Raw genomic sequence first — 20,375 nt, forward strand, 5'->3', positions numbered from 1 at the left:
TCATTTTCTCTGAGCCTGCACAAGCAAGAGACTTTACTGTTAAAAGTATTAAAGATAAGCACCTCTACATGTAGAACCTTACTAAAATACTATCTTGTTGCTCTGTAACAAGAATTGTGATGTAAAACTATGTGATAATTCTTTTTTTTTTTTTTTAAACTTTGATGCTGCATGTTGATCCATGAACACGATGTCCTACAGATCAGAAAAATCCCATTAAGGAATTATTTTTTTTTTTCCAAATCTGTACCACTCAGCTCTTAGTATAAATTACATCCTTGTGTTCAAAACACTAGCTTACTGCAAAAAATCAGTTGAGACTCCCACACACACACCTTCCTCTCCCTTTTCAGATGAGTAAAGTGTCATGAATACCTGGTATGTCTTCTGTATTAAATAGCTTCTTTTAAGTCTCTAATGGCTGTAAACCAAAATTCGTCTACAGAGCTGAAATGACTATTTAATGTTAACTGAGGGGGTTTTCCACCTATCTGGAGAAACCAACTGAACTACTAAAGCAAATGGAAAATTTATTTATGCATTACTTCATCCAATTAGGAACAATTAAAAAATAATGCCATGAAAAATCAGTTATTTCTTCTTAAATGTACTTAAAAATATGTGCCTGATTTCTAAAAACTTGTAGCTGACTTCATGATAGTAAATGTTAACTTGCATATATTTGACATATTTTAGATCTAAAAAAAAAAAGTCAATCTGAAGCTTTATAAGAAGTTGATGTTTAGTAAGCTGCAGTGGAACTACAGGAATTTGAAAGCAAATTATTTTCAAGAAAAAAAGAAAAAAACCATCCAGCTCCATTGCAAACAAAATCCAGATATTTTTCAAATAGTGTACAGGCTATGATGGTAGGTTCCATGATTATGTTTGTTCATGTATCTATCTCAGAACCAACACCTTGTCAGACAAGAGAAATAAGAAATACATATTCCTTAGTTAAATTACCCTATGTGCAGCATTCCAGCCAAGTAATTCGAGATTAGTAAGTCAAGTTTTGCAAACTGAAGCAAGTTACTTGTGTTCACCTACTGTTTATTCTTCACATAGATATTGTATGTTAATATGCTTATGCATTAATGTGCTTTAAGCTACTTAAGACAACCATGACTAGTTTGAGGGTTTTGTTTTTGTAATTAGTAAGATTTCTATGCTTGGAACTCCCTCAATTGATAGCCACATAACAATAATCTGGTATAAATTTTAAGAAAAAAATAAAAATGGAATAATGCTAGACTGCTGTCAAAATCATCGTGTCTGAGCCGTAAAAAACTTAAGTTAAATTTAACAATATGAAATTATTAGACTTATTATTAAAGTGTAGCTTTATTGTACTCACTTTTCTCATGCATTCACATTTGGAATATTTTAATTAGCGATATATACACACATAAAGCTTCTTATGCCTATGATTCACTGGTGAATTATCTGGGACTGAGCCATCCCAAACTCAATATAATCCTCCTTCAACAAACCCCATGTAAGTTAGTTTACAAACAGACACTTGATCTTCTTTATTCCCCAGTATATTCAGTGCTTACTTACTCAATACTAAAACAATTTTATTGATGCCAATAAAGTTTAGGTTTCTTCAGCTGAACTTACCTCTTTGCATCTGCTTCCACAAATATGCTAGCAAACATATCCAGTGTTCTGAAGAAAAAAACAAATCTAAGCACACACATTTTCTTTATTTGCTAACGTTTCATACTCCATATTGATTTGTGAAGAGGTGACTTTGTACTTCATTGTGGCAGATTTGGGGTTTTTTTAGATAATTGTGTTCAAGACTACTTAAGCCTCACTCTGCAACCTGAATTTTTGAGAGCTGTAGACAAGCAAAGTGTCAAATATGTATCCATATCCTCATTTGCAGTCTTGGGCTACCGTAACCTTCTCTAACTGCTGAAGGTAACAAAAAGATGAAAACAGGTACTGCTGCCTAGATTCCCTTTACTCCAATAGTATCGTTCTACCCATGACAGGGGAGAGAACTGCAACAGGAATGTTTCTGTCCAAATCCACCTCTGCATTGCCATCACTTCCTAAAATTGTATTTTCTACAGCTAGAAACTTAGCAGTTGGCTGTAGCATGTCCATGTGCAGCCAGAGGCTAATGATTCCATGCCTGTTGCGAAGCTTTGATCAAATAGCTGTTTCAAGTAAAACAAAACTCTGGGTTGGTGTTGCTTTTTTTTTTTTTTTTTTACATTTAGAACATCAGTAAAAAATAAGTACTGTTGAAAGTTTCATGTAACTAAGTTGGCAAAACCATGAGGTGAAAAAGTCCGAAGTCAGTAGGGCTATTTTGGAACAAAGGGAGAAAGAAGAGAATGCTTTGTTCCCATAGTCACTGCTACTGAAATCACTTAAGTGGAAAGAAATGTGGAACATAATCCCAAATATAAAACACACTTATCATGATGTAGTTAAAAGAAATTGTAACAATAACAGACATAGTAGCAATTAATTTAGAAACAGAAACGGAGAAATTATATTTATTAAAATAAATGAGATTCAATCTCAGACTAAACAGCAAAAACTGATGAAATTCCATCAAGCACTGAGGTGCAAAACATGAAACTAAAAGACCCTCAGCTAGCTAGAGCAACACGAGAGCAGGTTACCAAGGAGTATCATGCACTAGAGGGCAGCCTGCACCTTCCACTAGCTGGCTGGGCCACAACCACCACAGCTGCTATTCCACTTGCAATACAAGCACGTAACAGAGCCCTCCACATTTTTGAACAGCCCATATAACCACCACACCTGAAAGCTTTTGGAAGAGCTGGAGTGCAACTCTTATTAAAATGACACTTCTCACTACATCAATAATTTCTAATGACTTTTTTTTTTTTGTGTAAGAGTCCTATCTGCATACACTACCAAAATTTTGCACAGATTCTGTAGCTTTCCCTTCAACAAAGAAGTCTCAAAATACTTTTCTAAGGACACGGTTAACTACTGTCCATTATGAGGGGAAAGGGGGGAACTTAAGCACAGAGTAGTGATGAAACACATCAAATCCAGGGACAAAATTAGATATGTGCTCCAATCTAAGTAAACATTACCTAAACTTTGTTAATGAACCAGAATAAACAACTTACTCATTTGTTAGTGTGTAAGAAAATAAATCAGGAGTTTCAGGCCAACTGATGAGTAAAGCTAAACAGCAAGGAAATCTCATACACAGGTAAATAGAACTATTTTCATAGATTTATTTGAAAAATACTTACAAAAGCAAGTATGTTTGACACTAAAATAGTTAAACTTATTCTGTGTTTACATTGGTGTAATTAAGCGTGCAGCATTAACAGTCTTTTCTGTTTGAAGCATTGTTAGTTTGCTTTAAAGGAAAAATTCTGGTTTACAGATGAACAATGCCTCCCTCCCACTTCCTCAGCAGCAACTACAGCTGTGATCTCTGCCCAAGATTTCAGCACACTGAAAACTGGGTTTGCTTTACTAACTGCCAGCCTGCCAAGTGCAGATTTACTGGAACCTGGAAGGTGGGCCAGTTTTTTCCCCTAGGAAGCAACAGAAAAGAGGAATGAGAGGAAAACAAAATGACTGGTTTGTTTTTTTTTTGTGAAGAATTTACCAAAGCTACATTTCATGAAAAAGAGTCCTCAAAAATGTCCTTTTGTTAGTGGCCGTCTTCCTTCAAAACATGCACATACTTCTGAAATTACCCGTAAACCAGTGCCCCTTAAGCTTACCATTCCTATAGGGTTTTTTGCTAGGACAGGCCAGGACTAGAATAGCTAAGATTTCCCATCCAGACAGCAGTTCAGTAGTGTCAGAAATGAAATACAGTGCAATTAGTTTCCATATATTGTATAGCTACATTTTAAGATGAAACTGGCACAGATACTGATTCAGAGTTTGCTGTCTCCATGTAATCCATGCTCTGGCAACGGCTATAGTCTGTTCACAGAGCAGTTTATTAGTGCACATGGAGTGGATGGAATCTCACCAGCCATTATTTTGCATGGTACCAGTAGCTGCTGCTGCTCGAGCCAGCGTATTTCTTTGTGCCTCTGAAGCAGAAGAGTAAGTCCCATCCATCACATGCACTGGCAGCGTTCGCTTTCTGCCAGGCTGAGGGGTGTAGCTGTTCTGTCGCCAGTCTTCTTCCGGGGGCATGTCAACTCTCCTTGGACCTGGGGCTTTAACGCAAGAAGGGGGCACAGGACAACCTTGAGAGGATCCGGGATCCCAAGAAGGCTCATGTGGTATTCTTAAAGTGCTGTAGTCTGTGCTGGCTGGTAGCTTGCAACCGATGGCGTAAGATTCATGCATTTGATGATGTAAACTCTTTCCTGGCTGGCCAGCATGTTTCCCCCAAAGCGTCATTCGCTTATCTGGTAACGTGGCTGTTTGCCTGGCAGGGTAGCTCGTGTTCAGCCAACAGCCAGAGACACTTGATGCGCCACCTCCTAAATGTGGATTAACAAGAGGCTTCTGCCCCTGGGAGAGGGTGCCTTTGGGTGCACAAGGGAGACTCCCATAGCTCAGTGCCACACCTGGGTAGTCTTCGCCTTGGAAAGCTTCACCCCTGTCAGGCACAACCAAAAGTTTCTGGATGATATTCTTCTGATCTCCTGCGGGGGGGAGGAAGAAAAAAAAAAAAAGTTTGCTTAGTTTAATTTTTTTTTTGTTTCATCCTCTCTGAACTTTCAGCTGTGGCCAGCACATAAGAGAACCAAAATCACTAGTACATCCAGTTACTGGTTGACATGCAATTCTGAATAGAAGACAGCTGTACCCTTTCTAGCATTCACTTTCCTCACTGCATTTATCTTTATCCTACCACAGCCACTGTCATAGACTTCTGACTTCTTTACTAGCTCCTTGTGTCATCAAGGAGGAGCCCAAAGTATTTCGAGATAGAGCTGGTAGATCAAACTGGTTTTGACGGCTATCTCAGAGAAAATAATTCTCATGCAGGAATTAGTTATTTCTATTGGCACAGTTACACGTGTGTGAGTAACCTGTGGAAGTACTCTCATACATGACAAAGTGGTGGGTCTTACTGATATTTTTACACTAAAGAAAATACCTCACAAAAATGTGAATAGGATTTTAAATAAAAGTTATCATGATCTTTCCATAAAGATTATTCCCTTTTTTTTAATGTCCACTTAGCACAGAATCACAGCATAACTCAAAAGGGCAGAGAAGAAAAAGAATGTGACTTGTCCTTTCAGAGAAGGAATTCTGGAGGAATTCAGGCAGGTGGTGAAACATCATTATGAAAGACAAGATCTGAAGAGTTGTATTTCAGCAATATTTCTGATCATGAAGGAGGATTAAAAGTCCTGTGATTACCTGACGGTTTACGTGCCTTGCCCACCATGCTAGGCATCAGTACATCATGGGGTAGGTGCAGCACGTGGTTTGGGTTGTGCTGGGGATCAAAGGGAAACACAGGAGGATCATGGGGGAAAGGAAGGGAAGTGGAGCTGGAAGAACGGTGGCTGGTGTCCACTGGCATTTTCCTTGTACTTGGTGCTTCCTTTTATAAAATGAGAAAGGAGAAGAACATAAAATGATGAGTAAACACAGAGTTGGGTTGAAACAAGCAAAGATGGTGCTAATCCAAGGAAAGGAAGGGGTCACCGGACCAGAAACATGCATCTGTATGTGAAAAAAAAAAAATGCAAATAAGATCTGCATCAATCCAGTAAGGTTCTTACTGAAGTGGTAGGCTACTTGGGAGAATCACTTGACTGGGAATATAGGAGAAAAGGCAAAATCAAATACAAACCACTCATGGAGGTTTGGTTCACAAATTGTGTGTGTGTGTGTGTGTGTGTGTGTGTGTCTCGGACAGCTAGAAGTTCTTAATTGCTTCTGCCAGCACTCCCAGGTATACATTCAAGCCCTCAACCAAAGCATGCTAAAGAGCAAACATGCCGAAGTTGATATATTCCTAGCTTATGGCACACAGCAGAAAGAGAATCAGACCAAACAGTCTAAATAACTGATTTTGCAACTGAGACTCCTCTATACTTAACATGATTTGAAATCAAAACTTGAGCTCAGTTCACAAAAAAATTCAATCCAAGCTAAATCTTCACATTTTATCTGGCTATGTTGCTAAACACCAACAATAATCTGTTACTGTTTTCCTCACTGGCAGTATTAACTTGCTACTTAACAGAGACTGATTTTTTATCTCCCTGGTTTTAGTTAATTACTGTTACTGACTGCACGTTACATACCAAGTCTTGAACTGTCCCCCCCTTTCGTTTGCTTTTACTCTCTGAAAATACTGTTTGCTAAAATATAACCACAAGAGAGCAGAAACTTTCAAATGGCTAGTGGTGTCTTTTTTAAATCACAGGTGTATTAGAAGTTTTCCTGAAAATACAGTAATGTAACTGAAAAAAAGTTTATACTGGATATTTTTGCATACTGGGAAGTAATATTAGCTCACGTTTACCAGCTGCAGCAGGTACTACTCTGCACTGACACCTGAAGTAGATGGTCCTGTTACTTAAAAGCTCATTCTTCTTCCAAAAAGGGAAGAAAATTCACAAAGAGAAGCTTTAATTTTCTGAACAATAATGGCTTATTATTCAGTTGCCTGCTGTCTTGTTTGTTACCTTCTAAATGCAGACAAAGAAAACAGCAACCCTACACACAGATGATGGTTCTTTGGAAAGCTGAACATCATTCTACTTACAAAACTGTGAGAAGAGACCAAGGTCTCTTCTCTGTTTGAGACGACTGTCCCACTGAGACTGCGAGCAATGCGACGGAAATTCTCTGCACTGTACATTTCCTCCTCTTCTGGTTCCCTGCTATGTTCTTGGGTATATCTGACCTGCAGACAAAAACACATATTTCAGAAAAGGCTCTCCAAAATGTCAGTTTTACCAGCTAAGGCTGTTATCTCTTGTCCTATTGCTTGTTACGTGGGAGAAGAGACCCACCCCTACCTCACTATAGACTCCTTTCAGGTAGTTGTAAAGAGTGATAAATACTACAGTATTCTCAAAAAATAAATAAAAAAAAAAAATTCTAGGATTACCTGATGAGTGCTAGAGGCTTGTTAATATTACGTGAGCAAGGGAAATGTTTATTCCTTCTTTTCCTCTCTTCGATACAAGCAAGGCTATTAAAGCTTCTTTAAACGAGTATGGACACTATAGGACTATATACTATACTATAGGACTATATACTATAGGACACGTCATTTCCCCTTGAAAATACTTGTATGTTTTCATCCAACACTGATGTGTTAACTGCCAGTTATTTAAAGTTTCTCAGAGTTTTCAGGGATTTGCTCCTCAAAGTCAGAACTTGGGTAATTTGATTGCATGCAAGCTGCATGTAGCATGAGTCACTCATTTTTAGCTAACTAATCTTGAGCTACACTGCACCTAAAATTCTCTCTTACATTAGTATCAATGACCCCAGTACCTTTTTCATAATGTATCCCAGTTTTTCCATTATAAATTTTTTCACTTGCACAGGACAAGCCCTTTCCCCTCTAGCACATTCTAAGTAATACGTCACCTTGGAGACAGAAGAGGCAGCGGATCCAGACAGACTGCGCTCGATCTCTGCTGTTGGGGTTTTCGAGAGTCCCATGCCAGCTGTAGCATGCAGCTTCCTCACATTCAGGTTCACAGAGACTGGAAAGGAAAATGCTCTGGTGAAATTCAACACCTGACAGCATGTTACAGCCCATTTCTGACTTTCTTAGGCCTGACTCCAGCAAATACAGACTATACACACAGAATGAGAAGTCAGAGATCCTTTGAACAGTAATTTATAAGCTAGCTCCCAACATTTCCAGGGCAGACAGTCTATCAGGAAACTTACACCTGCTTTACTTGCCCTTTTGCAGGTTTCCGGGGAACAGATAACTGACCTATTTAAGAGTTAAATGATTTAACTGCACACCAGCGCTTATTTGATACAGAGATGATATAGATTAGAGGGCCTAAAGGGACAGAAAATCAGCTACTGAGAACAAATTATCTAAAATTACTTGGGATTAACAAGACTCATCAGCTTTAAATTCCCCACACATTCACCTGCTGGCTCCCACCCACTGCTACAGTTTGTCCACCATTTGTTGTGCTGCTTAAGCAGTTAAAATTGATATTTTTGACTAGTATTGCTACAATCCCTTCACTTAAGTGCCATCCCAACCTAAATCTCATAATCCTAAAATTTCTCATAGAACAGACATGCAGATTATTGGCCTAATATAAATTCCCTTACAGGCAATCTCTCTATAAAGGAAGAAAGCTGATGTGCTGGTAACAACACATTTTCTGCATTGAGGGTGGTGCATTTGCAGGGTCATGTCTTTGCTTTAATCTCTGTTGTAAAGCTCCAGTAATGAAACAGAGGCATTTCACCATTACTCTGAATGCAAAGGTTTGACAAAACCAGCTGATACAGAGCTGAAGGCTTAAACAGCATTTGCAAATGAATAGGTAATCCAAGCTGAAAGTGAGAAAGAGCTGTCCTAGACCCACTCAGGCAATTTTTATCCAGTTCAACACAGCAGACGCACTAGTTCACTTTTTGCCTTATAGAGAATTTGCAGAACTTGAAAAGAAACATCTGAAAATGACAGCAAACCAGAAGTTCTCAAATACAAACTTCATTTTAGAAGTGTATCTGCATCTTGTATCCCTCATATATATAGTGAGAAAATAGGCAAGAAAAGTGTCAGCATAAGAAACAAGACGTACAAGGACAGAGGTCTGAAGCTCCAGATAACACTAAAGCAACTGGGCTTTATCCTGTTAAGATTTCCAGAAAGAGCTTCCAAAAATCAGTAAGTTAAGTAGGAATACATAAGACCTGATTCAAGCCCATGCAAGAGAGTATTTGCAAGGTTGTGAGGTCAGATCTTGCCTAACTCTGAGAGAAAACCAAAGGACAACAAATGGGAAATGGCCACCTTCAGATGTGGCAACTGGTCTGACAGTGGACTGCAAGACGAGAGTTTCAAAGAAAACTCGAGCTATTGAATAAAAACCTGTTCAAGAGTTCACTGCAGTATTTGCTCTATTAGCAGCTAAGCTTGATATTGTCAGGAATGATGGAGGCTCTACTTCCACGGGTGCAAAGCAGGGGAAAGCCTGTCTTGTGTATGTATTGTAATACAGATCACACACACACGTATATGTGTATGTATGTATCTCTTTCACTTTGGTACCCATGAAGTTTCAAGCTGCTTTGTATGTAAAGACTCGTAGCTCTAAAGCTATGACATGGATTACAAAGAAATTTGGTCCACTTGTGCTAAGCAGAGAATCGAGGTTGCCCTATCTCAGTCAGGAGATAGATCAGCTTAAATGGAACTGGACTGCTATCATCAGACTAATTGAACATCTCCAGCAACAGCTGGGTGTTCTCACTAACAGCAACAGAATCTGTTCATTTTCTTTCAGCGTCAACTAATCCACAAGGTCTCAAAGAACTTGAGACCAGATTGTGTACCCCCTGTGCTGCTTTCCAAGTCATTTTCCAGAATTTTAAGCAGGTAGTTCTTAGCAAAACATAAGCTCAACTCCCATAGATCTGGAAACACTTTAAAAAGTTACTCCCCTCAACCAGGTACAGATTAAGTTCTCAAATACAATACAATCAGTTCAAATTCACAAATGTGGTGATATGGAAATTATTTAATGAATTCCAGAGGTGATGTGGGGCTTCAAAACAGCAAAATTCATCAGCTTGACCTAAGCAGCTAGTTCCCTGCTTGAAAACAGGATCAATTATGTCACTCTTGACAGATGTTGCTCTCCATTTGCCAAGATCAACAGCTACTCTGCAGCCTCCACAAGCACTGCTATCACACTGCTTCTCTACCTGTATCATTAGAATGTTTTCAGAGTCCACAATCTGAATCTTTCTGCATCTGTGCACAAATTCATGCCCATTTAACTATATTGACTGGAAAACATATCTTCACCTATATTGGGAGTAGACAGGCAGGTCAACCAAGAAAAACAGCTGCATTGTTCTTACCTGATTGGTCAAATGGATACCTAGCACTGTCCTGTCTTCCCAAGAAAGGCCTAGTGGCCTGAGATGCCTGCAGACTAGTCTGATAGAGGGATTCCAGTTCTGAGAGTTCCTGTTCTGTGTCTTGATTCCACTGTGGATGCAGATGTACTGGGATCCTGCTCAAGTCATCTCCAACTGCTCTCTGATCAGAAAGGGGTGGACTCCTCCCAGGTACAGGAAGCCATTCAGTATTCTTATTAGCCTTCTGAGAACTGTAATACCTAGTAACATTATTCACCCAACAGTCCACAGGCATAGAGGCAACCATGCTACTAGCAGCTCCATCATCCACCTGCTTCATTCCTCCATCATGAGAGTGCCTTTCCAGGTAGTGTGCAGGGTCTGCTATATTCTGTCCACCTCTTCTACATAGCTCTTCGCTGTGAGAAAAAATACTCTTAGAAGCAACATGTTGGGCACTAAAACCCTCCAAAGAAACTACCACGTCCCTAATATCCACAGTTGAGTGTAATTTTTCAGAAGATTGTTTTTTGTTTTCCTGGCTTTGATGGATTAGCTGTCTGTGACCAGAGGATGAAGGGCTGATGGAAGATTTTTGTGGTAACTTTGGAGACTTCTCGTCCTGACACACTGCAGCAATCCAGCCTTTTTCATGAGTACCTTTTCTCTGGGAGACTGCATGCATTTTCTGAAACTGCTCTGCCAAGGAGCGAACATGTCCCTTTGTACTAAAAGCCTCAGATTTACAACATTCTCCTGTGCCATATTCATCCTGTGAGGGTAATATCTCATGGCTGTTTGCTATGGAGCACTTATTTGTTTTCTGCAAAGGATTCAAGGAGCACTGCTGTGTAGGGGATAAAATTACAGGGGTCATTGCATGGCAGGCCCCTAAATGATCAATGCTGGGCTGCACTGGAGAGCTTGCAAGTTTCGAACAGGGACTGTGTGGGTTGTCATTTTCAGGAGATGCTGGTTGTGGTGGATGTGGACAGGGAAACAGTGTAGGAAAAGAGCCAGAGCTTACTGTGTTAGCCTTGGATTTGTACTGAGGTGTGAGAATAGGCATTATGTTATGAACCTCTTCTAAGTTGCTGCTTCTGCAGCATTCCCTATAGTCTTTTGACCCTGTGGCTGTGATGTCAGCAAATTCCACGCTATGGTGGGCATCATTCTCAGTTCTTGCAGACCTCTCTGCCAACCCTTGCCTATAGGGAAAAGAGGGAACTTGGTCATGAAAATCAGCAGAAGCAGACTGTAAGTTTGGAGAGATCCTGTTGGATGGATTGCTTTCACAAGGGGGCAAGGAGGAAGACTCTGGATATAATGATGAGTGCAATTCATGGCAGGAAGCAGGTGGGTGGAAGAAAGAACTGGACCCAAATTCCACTTCTTTGTTGGGTTCCAGTGGTACTTCCTGGCTCAGCAGTACTTGGAGCGGGCCAGTCTGTTCACTAAAACACACAGAAGGGTAAATGATTAGCAGTAGTCATTGCTTAAGTTTACTCCTAGGGTAAAGAATGTGTACTATGTGACATATGCCTCAACACACTTTGCTAACTGTATTCTGATGAAGACTTTGCATTAATTTAGTAGTTACATACATATTAGGCCCTGTCTTCTAACTCTGATTTTCTTACTGTAACTGATCTACTGAATTAATTTCATATTTTTAAGAGTATCTTGCTACAGTTAGGCTCTATATATCCTTGTACAGCACCCTAAGCACTTTAACCAGCAGTGTGCGCATATGGGTAGGTATTAACTGTAAGAACAGTAAAAATAACATTTATATAAAACAAAACAACTGTTTCCAACATTCATATCTTAGATATTTTTGAAAATACATTAGACACGTTCATGATCTGAACGTGAACAGACTACTTCCATAAGCTGTTCTCTCTCTTCAGACAACTGTACAAAGAATTATATGACAAATCAAAGGCAAAGGTTGAAATTTATTTCATATCATCTTTGTATTCTGATCTTCGAGATATTTATCCAAAACATAAAACAAAGTTCAAGCTAAATATGTAACTATTATTAGAATTTGTATTCTAAGTATAATTCTAAAAATCAACTTGTATTCTTTTATGTACCAGTGCAAGACAACTATATCCTTGGGTCATACACAGCCTTGGCGTTTTTCTGCATTTAGTTAGCATTTTAATTTGCAGGTAGACAAAATAGTACCAACTCCATGTGCCCGTGAGAAAATGATAGGCTACAAGCATCTCCAACAGAGAACTTAAGGAAACTGTAATATCACTGCTTTGTTTCCTCCTTAGATGCACAGAATGAAAGTTATCATATGAAGACCTGGTTGATATGTGTAGCAGAATGACCTTTCCTGTAAGCAATGTCTACAATGTTATTTATACCAAAGCAAGAGTATAGAACTCTCACTATGAACAGATTCTTTTTATTGGCTGCAATATTAACATTTGCTTGGATACAACTTTTTGCAACAGTAATGTTCTTTTCAGAGAGCAGCAGTGAGCAAGTTCAGCATTAACAAAATGAGGAGAAAGTTCCTTTCATTTTCTTAGAATCTGCCAAAATGCTCTGCATTTATCCTGTAAAAGAGGATATAATGGACCTCTGATTGACAAAAAGATCATCCCTCATTACACATAATTCAGCTACTGCAGAAAAAGAAAAGAACATTTTGAACTATAGCCTGGTAGGTGTGCAAATTAACTGTGTTTTACTATATAGCTGTATGTGTCATTCTAAAAAAGGGAAAAGAAAAAGGATTCTCATCTCAAATATCATCTAAGCTTCTAATAATACAACATGTTAAGAAAGGGTAGAGGGAAGAAAAGCAACAGTTCAAGAAATTGGATAGGGATGGTCTAGTGCTAGGAGGGAATGGCATGGGAAGAAAGAAGGATTAAGCTGCATGCTAAAGAGGGTAGGAAGAAACCATCAGTTATAGCAGAGAGTTAATTATGCTATAGTTAAAGTCAGTAAAGAAGAAAGAATCATGAAGAGGCACTGAAGAGGCTGCTAAGGCAGGCTACAGGATGCTGGGAAGCACAGAGAGAAAATGAAGAATGGTACAGCATCAGGAAGAGTAGTCAAGGTGACGGGATCAGGTTCTGGATCCAAGAGTTGTACCAGTGCACCACTAGAGAAGTAGACTAGAAAGAAAAGATCGGCATACTTGTCACTTCAAACTATGGAGCACTAAACCACACTGGCTGCAGATCCCAACATAAAAGCAATTACAACAAGAATTTTACTGTAGCACACTCTTTACTGAGTCCTGAAACTGCTCCTTATTATAAACAGTTGCATATTTAATCCTAATACACAACCCCCTTTTGGCCAGGTTATTGTCTATTGTATTCTTTCCCTTAGTGCATAAAACATCAATGCTGCCAGGCACCAATTGCTGCAGTTCTCTGTCACAGATCACATTTTGAACACATGCACACTGAACTACTCCATAAGGACTTGAGATAAAAAAAAGGGGGGGGAGGAGGGGTGTTAGCTGACCATCTTATAATAGGATTTAACCTAAAGAAGAAAGGAATAGGGAGTCACACTGTAGGATCTGGACTATCCAGGGTAATATATATGTAGTTTGCTATTTTTTTCCAGGCTGCACTGCTCATAGATGCAGCTCAGATCTGGGTCTAGGTGATATACTTGGACTACCTTGTAGACTGGGCCATGGTGCCGCCCTGTGGTGGGTGGCAGGTTGGCGGCGGCAGCGGCTGCGATGGCTGTTGGTGCTGCATGCGATCCTGGAGGCTCCGGGCTTTTCGGATACTGATTTGCAGCTTCTTATCGACTAGAGCTCTGCTGTGAGTGCTAGCGCTGGCATCATGCATGGCAAGTCTTAGTTTAGCTAAAATGCAAAAGAAAACATAGCAGAAAACAAACAGAAAAAAGGAATAAAATTGAAAAAGAAAAAGAAAAACCAAAAGAAAAAAGATGCAGCAAGAACACAAAACACAGACCATGCAAATACTGCCACAAGAGTTCACAAGGATGCTATTGTTTCCATTAATGCACATTCAGCTTAGCCAGGTGTCCAAACACGTTAATTGAAACTAAACCAAAATAAAGTAAAAAATAATAATAAAAAAAATTAATGTTTTAGCCCAACTTCTCATCCCCTTCACACAGGCTCTTTCCAACCTTACCACATTGATGCTTCATTCTGTCATCTACCCTTCTGTTACATCCTCCATACGTGGGACTCCCTTTATCAGCAGGAATACCCAGCTGGGATTTGAAATTCAGCACATACCTGGCTGGAATGGGAGCTAATAGAGCTATCACAACAGCTGTATGCTGTGCCCCTTACTCTGCAGTCCATAAAAGCCAATTTCTAAATGCAGATGCACAATAGCTACCCACTCTGTCTGCAGCCATTCTATACAGACAGAGGGGAGCACGGGGTGAGATAGCCAGCCAGTCATAATGGAAAAAGACTGAAAAAAAATGAAATCATACAGCACACATTCTCAAAGGTCACAATGCATTTAAGCACTCAATGTCCTAATGCTTTTTTCTTCATGAAAGTCAGATACTGCATAGCTCATTTCTGCTAATTCACAGGACTCATTAGTGGGCTACCATTTTCTTCCTCTGCTACACCCTCCATGAGAAACAGAGAAGCTTAATGCCCTTTGTCATTTGTACTGAGGATGGGGAGAAGTTGTTAATGGAGGACCAAGTGGTAGGGGGAGGTCCCTACTAGGTGCTTGCTCAAACACACCATTTAGTACCAAAAAGGGTACATCAGCACCTCAGTGCTGCTACTGTCATAGTGCTAGAGAGAACAACAAAACCAGATGCAAACATGAGAAAAACAGAGATGAAGAGGAATAGGACTAAAACCCCCCAAAAGGAATGCTTTCAAAAAGGAAAGCTTTTGTCTCCCTGCATATTTCTAAAGACCACCTGGATCTCCATATTACTACCTGACCATTTAACATGATTCAAAGTTTCAGACTTTTTTTACATATTAGTAAACTGTCAAAAGCGCAATAGCTCAAGCGGTTAGAGTTACTTACAGATAGCTTCGTTACAGAGAGCCAAAGCTGCAGCACAATCCCCCTTCTGCTCCTGATTCAGCGACTCTTCAAAGATTGAGTCTGCCTCCTGCATCGATTTCTCAAAGCCATCATTCCTCCCTGCAATGGGCAGCACCCTTCATTTTGGTTTCATTCACTGCAGACCCCTCAACTTACCCTCAACCCATTCGTGACTGCCAAATTCTTCCACACAGAGTCTTGCAGAGGCTGCGGATATCCCAGATCACACCACCTCACCTTCCCTAAGCAGGAAGTACAACTTGAGCACCCGATATGCTTGTCATTGTTTTACACAGTAAAACAATGAACTATTTTTCCCCCTCAAATTTTGTTTACTTGAGTTGAAACGGTTTATTATTTTCAACAGTCTAAATCAGTACAAAAGATGGTATAGACATATCACAGAGTCAGTTCTGATGACTTCTGTCAGGTAGGAATTAATGTAAATTTAGAATTAAATCTAAACCAAAATATATCAGTAACAGAAATCTAGCAGGTCAAGGCTTCCCTTGTATGTTAAGTCCCCTGCCAAAAATCACCTTTCTCTTCTTCAGATACCAAATTACTTCCATACAAAATGGAAACAAACTGAAACAACTGAGACATCTGGGAAACAAAACTCAAGACTTGAGTGCAAGTGTAAATGCCTGCAGAAAATAATTCTGCAAACATGAGTTCAATGCACAGTACACTCAACTGCTGAGACAGACATAAGGAATATCAAAACTCAATGGTCTTGCAGCTTTAGAAGAAAAAACAGGTGTAAGAAGCTGAGAAGCAAGAGACAGTTGTCAAGAATTCTTTATGCAACAATTTTGAAAACAGTGTTGGAGAGAAGGATAAATTACCCTTAGACACTAAATAAATGCTGTGTCCTGGCATCAGAACATCCAATTCTGAGAGGAAGAAACGCCCAAACAATCTGGTGTAACCTATTAGGCATTATGCAAGTTATGCACTAAAATGTATACACTCAAATGAGGCAGGAGAAAACAGAAAATTTTTGTTTAGTTTAAGGGTGGATGTTTTGTTGAGGGTTTTTTTGTTTGTTTGTTTGGCATTTCCTTTTGTGGGTTTTGTGGGTTTTTTTGGTTTGTTTTTTTTTTTTAATGACATGGCTCTGTCACTGTGGTAGATAACATGAGTATCATTACCAGCCAACAACATTGCTTTCTCAACTTGCCCAGCATATGCTATGGCCTGGCCTGCTCCCCAACACCCTCATGCACAGGCACAAACGCAAACTTTCTTATACCATAAACCACAAAGAACTTGCATAAAGGACAAGTACTGCAGAGAGAGAAGTGAGAGTTGTTAGAGCAGTGAGTTAATCAAGCAGCACATTCAGTTTCAAAATCAAGGCTACTGAGGCTTGTAATCAAAACCAGTATACTAAAGTTAGCTTTCTTAGCATGATTTTAGCAGTTTACTTCAGGGCAAAATGAGTCACAAGTGTTCTGGAGTAAAATGCACAAGCAAGCTTTCCAGGCAGTCAAGTAGTTCACTAATGTTAAGCTATTATTATTACATGTCTGACTGGGGTGGAGAAAGACTTAAAAGGAATAAACAAAAACTTTCCCAGATCTCACGTCGATGCCTGTGAACTCCTCAAACAGTCTACTGAAGTCTTTTTTGATTAGTCTAGTTTACTTTCTGTTTAACAAGGAAAGGCTAAGAAATTTTTACTTTCATCAACTAATAAAGCAAGAGATCACAGAGGGGAAATATCTTGGAGAACATGCTATTTTCTTTCAGGCAGGAGAAGCAGAGAAGACAACATCTTCCTACTCAACAACAGAGGTTAACTTTTCAATTTTTACATCACTAGCATTTATGTTACAAAAGCAGACATAAAAACAGGTATCCGTCTACTTTGGTATATCAGAATTTTCCAAATGGTTACTGGCAGGTCACAGCAGGACTGAAAAGGGTAACTAAGTGGCTCACTGACGGTCAGCAAAAATTATAAGAACATACCCACAGTCACATACTCTCATAGAGATTGTATTTTTCAGCAGTCACTGGCAAGTTAACACTCTGGCTGCTGAGCAGTTGGCATGGCTGTAGGCTACAGAACACTGGCTATACTGCGCCAAGCTGGCATTGCTGTGGGGTGTCCCTCTCCTTCCTCTCTCTCCTGTAGCAGCAGACCAGCATCTCAACTCTTAGCTGCAACAGGTCTGAGCAAGTAGCATGGGATGCCAGGAGGCCTGGTAACACAGGAGGCCACAGTGGGTTTGCCTCAGTCATACAAGCATTTATGGGAGCAGAGCCTCAGTGTTCATTCATTACACCCTGCTTGGCTCTGCTAAGGCACCAGCAATCCCCCCTCCCCAGTTAAATGCTCTACCAGGTTTCACTCTTGACTGGGTCAATGCACTTCACCCCCCTTCTCTCTGACTCCCCCGACCGACTGATGGGAGATTTAAGGCTAAAACAAAGGTGCTACAGACAAATCCTGTCACCAAGTTTTCTCTGCTGCAGCTCTATCCTTCCAATTAAAACTTCTGCTGCCATCCCCTGCCAGAAACATGAGGAATCATGGAAGACAATCAAACTTAGTATTTGGCTTTTTCTCCCCCCCCCCCAGATTCTTTTTCCTTAGAAAACATATGTAATCTAAACCCAGCTCAGATTTTCAATTAGATCCAGTTTAAGCCTGCCACAGTACTTGTTCTCACACCTGTGCTGTGGCTGCACAGCTGGTCAGGGATAGAGTGGGAAGTACAAGAGCAGGAACAAGCAGAATTGCTTACTGGCAGTAGTTCTACCAGAAACAAAACAACGGCCTAACTGAACAAGCGATGCTGCATGTGGATGGCTCATTTTGCATCATATTCCATCAACGGCTCATTTCAGCCCATTGATTGAAGCCTTAGAGCTAAATCTAGGTATCAATACTAGTAATGGTGCATATCACCATAAAAATGGAAAGGTGCAACTCTATTAAAAACACCTCTGCATCTTTGTCTCATTTAAGAAAGTATTTGGTCAAAATATCAAAAAACAGTTTTTTTGCATCCTACAGATTTGAAATTGACAGCCTTTCACTAACTGAAGGTACAAAATTATAATGGGGGGGGGGGGGGGGGGGGGGGGGGAGAGAAAAAGAGAGAGAGAGAGATTTACAATAGGAAAGTTCAAATGTGTAAAAAATTCCAGCACTAGTCTTGCAAAATATACTGCATTCAAAAAGTTACCCTGATTCTGCAGTTCATCGAGATCCATGAACCTGCTGGGGTGGGGATTAAAGCCCATTGCTGCCTCCATTTCCTTTTCTCTTTTTCTGCGTAGTTCTTGTTCATGTGCTCTCCTTGCCACCTCCTCTTGCAATTCATCCAGTTCACTCTTTAAAGGGCCAAACATCTCCCCACCTTCCCCAAAAAAATAAAAGAGAGAAAAAAATTTTTGATAGCAAAATATCTTCAAGATACTCTTTAATATCCTTTAAAAGACAAAGAAATATTAATGGAGAATACAAGTAACACTAGAAAATAACAGACTGACCAAGCAAAGACTACAGAATTTCAGATGACAAATTTTACTTTGTTAAATTTTACTTTCAAAACCCTGCCTAAGCCATCTGGTTTCCAACTGCCTTCTCTATGCCAGTGACTGGCAGAAACGTTTCAATATTGCTTCAAGCTCCCCTGCAGCACAGCCCATCCCTGGATTCACTGACCCAGACAGAGCAAATGGAACAGAGAGAATCACTCTAAGAGGTAACTCTAAACTGCTGCTGAAATCTCTGAGTTTCTTACTGTGCTTATAATTTGTAAATAATGCTATGTCAAATTAGCCAGATCATTAGCTTAACTAAGTAAAATGGATTCCAACTGAAAAGCTTTTCATCTAACTGCACAAGCATATGAAAATGGGAAGAAAATAAAGCATATCAATATCATAGTCAACAAGCAGATATCAGTCATCATTCTTGCATGAATTATGACCTGTATATGGAAAGCATCTGCTCTCTGCCCCCCTTTCCCTTCCCCAGACATTCTCTGGAGTAAGTCATTTTGGTCAGAACGATACTTAATCGGAATGCACATCTGCAAGAAAAGCTCAGCCTTAACCTGATATTGTAAATATCCATTCTCATGAGCTTTTTTTTTCAGGACTTGTCCATCCTACTAAGTTGTTATGAGTTATGCTTGGGAAGTTATTTTCCACTGATGGCAGAATACTGAGGTATGGGGAAGAATAGGAAAAACAGTTTTACTTTATCAGTTACATCAATACTCAAAAAGATGTCAGAGCAACATGATCAAAGGAATATTGCAACGTTTTTTACAAGATCTATCAAAGGGGGTTGCAAGTTATATCTTCTAAAACTGTGTTGTGATCCTCAATGTTTCCTCTCCCTTCCTCATAATTTCACTGTGAAAATAAATATCCAATGGCATTTACCTTGCAAAATCACTGCTACCAGGGAAATGTATCTTACCATTTCCAATGGCCTGTGAGCTGTTTGCCCAGCTACCAATTGATGAAGTAGACTCCACTTCCAAGATGCTGCTACTATGAGACTTTGGGATGTTACGCCAGGCAGGAACCAATCCACCTGCTCGCTTCATATGAACATCCCTCCAAGAAGAGAAAAATTAGTTTACCATTTTATCAATTTCTCCAGGAGAAATTATATCTATCTTTCCTTTCTTAGCATCACATAAATATTTATTTGCATTTTCATTTAAGTTTAAGAAAGCCTATAATCAGAAAATCTTCAGAAATACAGGGAAAGAGAAAGTTAACAAAGGGGAGAACAAAAATTCTGTTCTCCTCCATGACAGGATGCAATGCATATTAAAACTGTGGTCTGGTAGCTGTTCTCAACAAATTTGGACAGCTGAAAATCTATTATTCTGGCCATAAACAGTCTCAGTTTGTGAATGCCTGAAGCTTCCTGAGCCAAGAAGAGAAGCACACTATGCTGCCTATTTATTTTTGCATATAAATATTGAAATGTCTTGGAAGACTTCACTGAACCTCTCAAACTGAAAATGTCAAAGGTTTCTATACAAGAATACCGATTTCTCATTTTATACAAGGCTTCTCTCAAGCAACAGTTAAAGTGAAACAAAAAGGTCCATGCTTGTCCTTTGAACAAAATTTCAAAGGACAAGCATGAAGTTTGATAGTTTAGTTGAATTTTTGAATCACAGACTAACGGTACAACTACTTAGAAGTGCAATTTTAGTCAACATTTCTCATTTAATGAATCCCATTTCTTTCTCACTAGCAGTAAGCTATCATATATAGCTAATATACTGACAAGAAAATGAATCAAACTCACTCAGA

At 39.5% G+C, this 20,375-nt stretch overlaps 1 protein-coding gene across 1 annotated transcript in view; it reads right to left on the bottom strand.

Moving 5' to 3' along the window:
• Positions 1-3,216: 3,216 nt before the first annotated feature.
• USP54 (ubiquitin specific peptidase 54) overlaps positions 3,217-20,375 on the bottom strand; it is a 74,762-nt gene continuing 57,603 nt past the window's right edge. Inside the window, exons 15-23 of the mRNA XM_057430300.1 lie at positions 19,522-19,661; positions 18,275-18,448; positions 15,054-15,173; positions 13,687-13,879; positions 10,024-11,477; positions 7,541-7,664; positions 6,710-6,845; positions 5,350-5,536; positions 3,217-4,622 (exon numbers count right to left, since the gene is read on the bottom strand). Of these exons, the coding sequence (XP_057286283.1) occupies positions 3,991-4,622; positions 5,350-5,536; positions 6,710-6,845; positions 7,541-7,664; positions 10,024-11,477; positions 13,687-13,879; positions 15,054-15,173; positions 18,275-18,448; positions 19,522-19,661 (3,160 nt within the window). The 3' untranslated portion in view covers positions 3,217-3,990. The remainder of the gene's footprint in view (positions 4,623-5,349; positions 5,537-6,709; positions 6,846-7,540; positions 7,665-10,023; positions 11,478-13,686; positions 13,880-15,053; positions 15,174-18,274; positions 18,449-19,521; positions 19,662-20,375) is intronic.

This window comes from Pezoporus wallicus, unplaced genomic scaffold, assembly GCF_028554395.1.
Source record: "Pezoporus wallicus isolate ANWC-B61680 ecotype Strahan unplaced genomic scaffold, APGP_CSIRO_Pwel_v1 contig_5261, whole genome shotgun sequence".
In the NCBI taxonomy this organism is placed as follows: Eukaryota; Metazoa; Chordata; class Aves; order Psittaciformes; family Psittacidae; genus Pezoporus; species Pezoporus wallicus.